The 8,686-nt window shown below is 35.0% G+C and overlaps 2 protein-coding genes across 2 annotated transcripts; both read left to right on the top strand.

Annotated features, from left to right (window-relative positions):
- Positions 1-240: 240 nt before the first annotated feature.
- LOC117211769 (ras-responsive element-binding protein 1-like) lies at positions 241-8,113 on the top strand. Its single transcript, XM_033455994.1, has 2 exons — positions 241-816; positions 3,738-8,113. Exons 1-2 carry the CDS (start codon positions 742-744, stop codon positions 5,157-5,159), a joined length of 1,497 nt encoding a protein of 498 aa, XP_033311885.1. The 5' UTR covers positions 241-741; the 3' UTR covers positions 5,160-8,113.
- On the top strand, positions 5,371-8,121 carry LOC117211770 (zinc finger protein 607-like). The gene has a single exon (XM_033455995.1). It carries the CDS (start codon positions 5,383-5,385, stop codon positions 6,172-6,174), a length of 792 nt encoding a protein of 263 aa, XP_033311886.1. The 5' UTR covers positions 5,371-5,382; the 3' UTR covers positions 6,175-8,121.
- The last annotated feature ends 565 nt before the right edge of the window (positions 8,122-8,686 follow it).

Raw genomic sequence — 8,686 nt, 5'->3', positions numbered from 1 at the left:
TGTATACGAATGCGATGCTTGCAGTACTTATGATGCAGGAATAATCAGATATTCATTGACGTGTGTTGGTGTTGCTTCTTAGATGCATAGATATACATACATATATAACGTGCGTTTATATAGAAACGTGAACAAAAAAATTGTATTGGACATAACGTGAAGTTAGTCAGAAAATCTACTCAGTAACACGCATGCGCTGTAGCCACGTATGAACCTGTCTGAACTGAGCGGCATGTTTGCTACTAGTGGAGGATGCCATTTTAATGCCCACAGTGCTGCACATGGTGGTGTCCGAGTTTGAACGGTATTTTCTCTCTCTGTGGATGTTTATATGTGTATAAAAAAATTTACATTTTATTTTGACGCGAAATATTAATAAAGGAAAACATGTTCTGGATACAAGTGAATAATAAGTGAATAATAAGAGAGTGTAAACAACTTTTAAAATTATGTACGACACGTTAACCTGAAATATCTTCCATTGTCTTCTGCTTTTCATTGATTTCACGACTTTTTATCAAATAATTACAGTTTTGTTAAATATATTTGATAACTGTATCTCATACAATTTCTATATTCATTTACAAATTGCTACTGTTATCGTGCAGTTGTGGCATATTTTAAGGAAAACGCGAATTGTTCTTTGAGGATATTATTAAAGTCTACTACTCACTATTCATAGATTTTCCTTGTGCACAGGCAAGCAGTTTGTCTAATAATAATAATAATTTCGTAAAGCAAATGGCTCGAGTGTTAGTTTACGTGCGGCCCGTTGATGCAATCTCCATGGATATAAAATTGGACAACAAAATGGACGTAAGTACCTTTTGAAACATCATTCGATAAATGAACTTTGACCGTATTGAATAATATATTTTGTTTCTATAAATCTTGGTTAATATAACATATTAAGCTAATGTTTATGTACCACTTTCTTTAACTATTTCAATATGGCAAAGTAAGATTTGCTTCTTTGGCCGTTGTGACGCAAACTTATGATTTGTAATAGAAATGAAATTGTTGAATTAATTGTTGAATTAAAAGGAATTTCCACGATGGTACATAAAATTTTGTATAATGTATCTGTCAATTATAAGACTACTTTAGCCAACGCGCTATGATCTCTTGCGCGTATGCTTTATATATTATGGCTCAATAATAATACATGGATTAAAAATACTAAAGTAATGCGGAATGTCTAGCATCGATGCAACCGTGCTTAGTATTGTTATCAATATAATATTTAATTGCTCCGTTTTAGAGTAATGAGTTTATGCGAATGTGATTATTTTACAATTAAATTTCATTTACATATTTTATTTTATAAAAATGTAAATATTGAATTACAAATGATTTTCATTAATATGTTAATATTTAGTACGCTGATTGTATTTGCCATTTGTGTTATTATTATTTGTTATTAATTTTCCTCGGCTTGTAGAATATAAAATTGATATTTATACATATATAAATATGTTTTATGTAATATTAGTGTAAATCGCTGTTGTATCGTGAAATGTTATCTATTTATTCGTACGATACCAAGTGAATTAATAAGAAAGATTAGATTTTCATCATATTAATGCGTCGAAGCATACGAGCGTTGAAACAACGTATGTTGTAAAAAATATGTTGCCGTATAATAAATTAATACTCACACATGTACCAGGAACGTTCATCACTGGGAACGTGCACTACCTGTTCACTGATGTATTTATATAAATACGGGCATTGGATTCAGCTGAGGCGTTTTGTAACGTATAACTTTAAATAGAGCAGGTCACACAAACGTATCGCTGGTTATTCGTTATCAGTTCGACGAGTACGTATTTTTTATGTATGTCCAGCGATTATTCTATAGCGAATAGTTGTATCGGAATGAAAACTTTTCTATTTTGTGCAAAGATTTTCAGATTTGTTTATTATAAATCATTTGTTATTGCAAAAATCATTTGTATAAATCAAATTATTTACAGTTTTTAACGCATTTCGATATCGATTCAGATTAAAAAGAAATATTATTGGAGTTTTACAACACAATGGTTAAGCATAGTTTACGCCACAGTCAAGAACAATCGCTATTTTTGAGAACTAGAAATTTAGCGCTTCGACCATCTGCGTGTCAGCACACTGATAGGACGTGAGTAATTGTTCCGCCAGCTCTGCAAAACAGACGACGCTCGTATGCCGTGACTTCTACGTACGTACGAAATGACTGTGAAACGTATGTCCGTTTTAACGTTCGTGTAACCTTATGCCCAGGTTTAAATTTCTGTATGCGTTATGAAAAATATTGCTGCTGTGAGTTTATATACAAAATTTTTCCGCACACAGTTATAACGAGGCATAGATACGCGTGTGCGTTTACCCGCGTGTATATATATTCTTATACAAATTGGCAACTTAGTGAAAGGGAGGAATTTTGCATATGTCCCTTACTGCCCGAACAGCATCGGGACAATAGTTCTAGTATAGTCTAACTTAGAAAATTCGTTGAGCAGCCTGTATAGCTGAAAAGTATCGTAATGACGCTACGCATCGACTCCAAAGTCTCGTGAAATGACATCAGTATATCAATATATACTTAATATATACCCAATGGCTTTTCCTACCAATTAAGAAAATAATATTACTTTCTGCATCGATGCAAGCCAATATACATCATAAAAGAACAAAAAACGTTGATGCGTTCATCGCATCAGTGTTTCGGCGTATGTAAGCACCGTTGACAGTCACGTTTTCCTTCTGTTTTACTAGTTACTACCATTGACTGTTTCTCACACCGGTTACTGATCGCAATTGATTCTACAATATTTTCCATCGAATTGGATACAAATATTTCTACTTTAAACAATTCATGGTGATTTTTGTAAACTTTTTGAGTTGTTTTTTTATATTTTCATATGATATGGAATTTTTAGAGTTTTGCATGGTGTTTGTTGCTCTGTCGTATATTTCACTTCTCATTTATAATATACAATTTGTTAAACATGTAGAAGAACCGCTCGTTGCTTTGTACCAATTTGTTACCTCTGTTACCTGGAAGAATACATTCATGAAATAACGTTAAACAACCATGCTAAAAGTATATATGTTATATGTTAGTTGTATATATGTTAAGATATAGAAAGGATTCGGAAATACAAATAGTTTACTTCATTTCACACACAACAGCTATACTTATATATTACACTCTGACGACCTTGATAACCTTCTTGCACGCACGCTTGTTGTCAACCCTTCTGGAAACTTCTCACATCTGGCAACAATCTTTTGTCTCAACTAAGACCTGGATGCCCTCTAACGCTTACACACACATTCACATGTACAGTGTAAATGAATCATCTACCTAACAATATAGTCGACTTCACTACACAATAGTTTGAAAATATCGATCGGCCCTGTCCTATGGTAAATGTTAGGAGTTGAGGAAAAGTTTCTTAGCAATTCTAATGAAGCCGCAAATTTACACAAAATTTACACCGCTCGTCTTATGTATGTAGTATTCTGGATATGTGCAGTTATGTATTTCATGTTTTTAATGGTAGAACCTGGCTAACTCATAAATATGGCGTCATAAACCGTTCTTTCTACTATCTAGTTTTGTAGCTCTATACATAGCTTTCTATCCAATCCATGATATTTATGGCACGATTGGCTTCAATTACTAGACTAGGACTGTTTCATAGATTTTTCGTTTTTCAGAATGTTACGTTAGGTTTGTATATTTTTTTCAGCCTTCTGACTATGCAATAAGAATAAAAGAAGAGCCAATCGATCCAGAGATCTGCGATGATTTGTCGCCAGTTGATACGAATACAGGGAATGAAAATGAAACAGCGACGTTTAAAGGTGAATCTTCGGATGACGTTTATTGTGAATATGAAGAATTCGCGTTTCTTCAAGAAAGTACGTATCTAGAAAATAAGAAATTGGATCCTGATAAACGAAAAAGTACACATAAAGTACCTTCAAACAACAAAAGAAGTTGCAACGTTTGTTTGTTAAATTTTCAAACTAAACGTTTATTTGATCAGCATAACAAATTATATACCTGTAATGTATTTAAGTGTAATAATTGCACTGCGATTTTCACTATGCATATTTCCTTGATACGTCATTTAAAGAAGCAGTGTTTAAAGAAGCAATTGTCTAGATATGGATGTAATTTTTGTAGCCGAAGGTTTTCCTATAAAAGACATATCCAATCTCATTTATTCCATGCGCATGGGAACGCAATATTTTCTGGTGAAAGCAAAATCACGAAAACATCTCCTGAATCGTTAGAAAAGTCGAATCATTCGGACGGTATAGTCATGGCAGAATCAAATACTTCACACAGTCCCTGCCCAAAAAACGTAAATAGCTCAATAAATATACCTTTGATACTCTCTAATAGTTCAAACAGTACACCCACCGAGGGTTCGAACAGCAATATCAAGTCTACGCACCCGAAATGGTTAAACGATTCGCATGGTACAGCTTCGAAAAGGATGAAGCAGACCGTCCTTACAGACTTCATATCGCCGTACAAAGACAAGCCGAATGACAAATGGGTTAGCCCGGAAAATTTTATCGATACGGAGAATATTCCTGTTACTGCGACTATTATTCCAATTTCAACGCTCGACACATTTAGTAACAAGACATCAAAGGCTGCAGAAGTTATTCAGGAGTCTACTTCTGTTGAGCGAATCGCATCTCCTGTTAGGAAACGACCATTTGTTCAAACTCATGTGAATTTAAAAACAATGATATCTTTATTAAGGAACGAAATAAAAGCTGAACCTGGAAGCCCTAATACCTCGCACAATACGCCTTACAACCTTAGGTCAGTGAAAAGATCTTCTTTATATGATTTTTACGATTTATTGGAGTTTGAGACCTTTGGAAGATCAAGACAATCTTTTAAAAGAAACAAGTTCCCCTATATATTTGACCAAGATAGAAAATCTGCACCTGAAGCTAAGTATAAAGAATGCGTAGTCCGTTTGGAGAAATGCGACAAATTCTTGGAGCCTACTAGTTTTGTGTCAAACGAAGACGAAGACGAAAGCGAAAAGGAAAAGGAAAACGAAACGAAAACGAAAACGAAACGAAAACGAAAACGAAGACGCTTTCAAACAAGCAGTATCGAAAAATGTGAAAGAGGAATTTAAAGGTTTTCGTGAAACAAGCTCGACATGTAACTTGCCTTTGAAAGCTGACACGATTGCGTCAAAGCGATTCAATGAATTTGTAAAATCTTTCGCTGATACATTAATCGTACCTCAGCAAGAATCGGTTGAATTTCAGAAGAACTTTAAAGTCTATCAACAGAAAATAACACAATGTCATATTTGTAAAAAATCGTTTTCTTCGAAGGAAAACCTGCACGAGCACATGAAATTGTTCCATACGATTTACATTTCGAGCATATGCAACGCGCGTTACATGTCCAGGAATAAGTTATTAACTCATTATCTGCGCCAGCATATTGTGTTTAAACGAAGGGAATGTTGCGTGTGTTATGAGAAGTTTGACACGTCGGCATTGTTGAAACGACACATGATTTTGCACTGTTTGAAGACCATAAGATCAAAAAAGGACGCTTCACCGGTTGATGTTGAAATAAATTGCAATGCATTCAAGAAACAACACAAATGCAAAGGTTGTCGCAAACGATTTTGGCTATACTCATGTTTGAAACAACAGGAGAATGTATGTCGTCGAATGAAAGTCTTAAGGAATAAACAACGTGTACCTTGTGTAAACCACTTGTCTCGGTCTTTGAAAGAACCAAGCGACATGGAACTCGGCATAGTACAGTCGCCTGATTTGGAACAAATGTCGGATGTTTCGGGTGGGATGACAAGATCTTCGGAAAATTATTTGACTGCGAGTACGCTTATTGCGGATGATACTTTCTCTTCGTCATTCGATACAGCTGCAAAGTGCAGAAGGTTACTTAATGGGATTGCATGCGTAAAGGGTCACCAAGCGGACAAGATGAACAGAACAAAGTTTCCTTGCACTACTTGTGGAACACAATTCCGAACATTTAAAAATTTGTGCATACACGAGCGCACCTATCGCCAAACAGCCACAGAAAAGTGTAACGTTTGTAATACGATGTTTTCCACTAAAAGATTCTTACAGTTTTATATACTTGCTACTCATGCGCCTTCGTGTTAGGTGAAATACAAATTCTTTTGTAAGTTCTGCAATCAAGGATTTGTTAAGAAACAGAGGCTTCAAATTCACGAACGGCACTTGCATGTTGGGCAAGATTCTAGGCTGGTGCTGAATTCCGATTGCGCTGTGGAAGATAAACCAATCTGTAATATATGCCATTTTTATTCGAATCCTACGAACGTTTAGCCGAGCATGACACGTATTATAACAAGGGTAATGATTTTATATGCGCAATATGTGGTAAATCGTTTCAAGGAATGTACAAGTTTTATCATCACAACAAGTTGGAGCATTATCCGGACAAACCATGGAAATTGTACCCTTACAAATGCGATACTTGTATCGAAAGCTGCAGCTACGAATCACATCTCCACGCACATAAACTACACGTTCATTCGCACGATTCGCCCGCTGACGAGGCGCGCGACCGCTATACATCGGATCAGACTTTTCGCATGTGTTCATGATTCTTTGGATAAATTAAGATAATCATAAAATAAAAGCATAGAGAATATTTAATTCTTTGATTTATAGGTCGTTTTAAAATCAATTTTCACACTACTATACTGAAGAATCGGCCTAGATTGAGACGTACAATAAACACGCCAAGTACACACATACGAAGCAAATGATTTCAAAGTGTTCTTTAAGTCATGTATTCGCATTTTCCATGACACGCATGAAATGTATCGATATTTGTTGAAATATACTTTACAAGACAAATCGACGCTTCTGACCTAGTACGAACTGCGCTCGACTCACACATCGAGCATTGAGTGAAGTTTGGTTGTCAGCCTTAGACGCTTCCTCTTCATTGTTTACTAAGTGCCGCTTGAAACAGCTTAATGAAAATTATGATAGATCGAGTAATAAATTTGTCTACTTTTCTTTGAACGCGTTATATTTATGTGCTTTCATATACGTATATGTTCTGTGTGTGTGTGTGTGTGTGTGCGCGCGCGTACATGCGTGCGTGCGTGTGTATTTTATCAAGTACGTTGATCACTACCCTATTTCATTATTGTACAATTTTTTGTAAAAGGGAGTTTTTCGTTCGACGTGCGCGTTTGCGGATCTTCATATTTTATAAATTGTTTTTGGTCAGCGTAAAAATTTGAAGGAGTTAGAAAATAAATGAAGCGAGGGTAAGTAAACGTTGCAATTTCTTTTCTTAATTGATCTGATATTGGTCATGTTTCTGCTATTGCAATGTTTATTCGCTATGATTATTCGTTTAAACGTCCGCTCGATATAATAATTACAACATCCGTTAAAAAATGGATAAACCTATTATTGAATTTGATATTGAGATTTAAAAAAAATTCATTTCGTTTATCACGCGTGGAATGATTATATAATAAGTTTCATATTTGACAGATGACTAATTTAAATATGGATCGTAATTACAATTTTCATTATGAGATGATGTACTTACTTACCCAGCTATCGATTAATGACGTCGAATGATAATTGTACGGGAACGATAATGCTTTGTAATGTGCAATTAAACTATTACGTTAAATATTCAGTTAATAAATGTTTCAATTTCCATCACAGTGCCGGTCGTACAATACGATAATCGAGAGGAACATGAGACCAAGAACGATATGTATCGCAGAATGAAAGCGCGAATGAAAATTGTCGTATTAGAATTTTTATAAAGAAATAAGAATTGACGTTTATATAACAGAATAGTTGCAGCGCGTAATCGAATAAATTGGTTGTTTCACACCGGGAAAATGAACTATTTTTACGAGCTTTCACCGGTTCTGCCGTACAACGATACGAACAGTTGTGCAGTTATAAGAGCTAATGTTTCTATTTTCTAAAAATTAGAAAGCTGGTAAACTTCATAGATTGCTCGGGAAATTTGTAGATTTTAGTAGTACGATATGTACTGTTTTTAAAAGTGTAGGTATTCTTTAATAAATTACATTTTCCAGAAAATAAGTAAACTCTTTCCCCGTGTAAACTACGACATTCGTACAACCTTTGTTGCTGTACGAACCAACACTCTCGCATTCGAAACGTTGTGTATGACTCGCGTTAATTAAAAGACGCGACATGAAGTTAAAATTATGTCTTTGTATACTCGGGACTCGAAATAGGGTGAACTGGTGCCATTGAATACAGCACTTTGATTCGAGACGTTTTGTACAAGCAACGTTAATTAGAAGATTGAAGCTACCTTTTTGTTGAACCATCAACTAGAAAATAACGATGTATTTGTCGGATTATGCTGTTTCATCCTGTTTTCACCGCGATGATCAATCAGTAGTGACTGCGTTAAAACAAATCCTCTCTATGGAAACATGAAGCGTCTTTGTGTCAGAAGAAATAAAATTTTACAAATTCTGTCAATAACCTGGATTTTGAAATTTAAACCGAAGCTCCTATCGAATTTAATTTGAAGTATGTTAAGATGGATCGTTCGAGTGGAAAAGAAGAAAAGAAAAGTACATCGAATTAGAGGAATTCCAAAGAGAACTCCACCAGTTACAATCTCGAGTAA

This window comes from Bombus bifarius, unplaced genomic scaffold, assembly GCF_011952205.1.
Source record: "Bombus bifarius isolate JDL3187 unplaced genomic scaffold, Bbif_JDL3187 scf7180000008243, whole genome shotgun sequence".
NCBI classification, from domain to species: Eukaryota; Metazoa; Arthropoda; class Insecta; order Hymenoptera; family Apidae; genus Bombus; species Bombus bifarius.
This window is presented reverse-complemented; position numbering and strand designations above follow the sequence as displayed.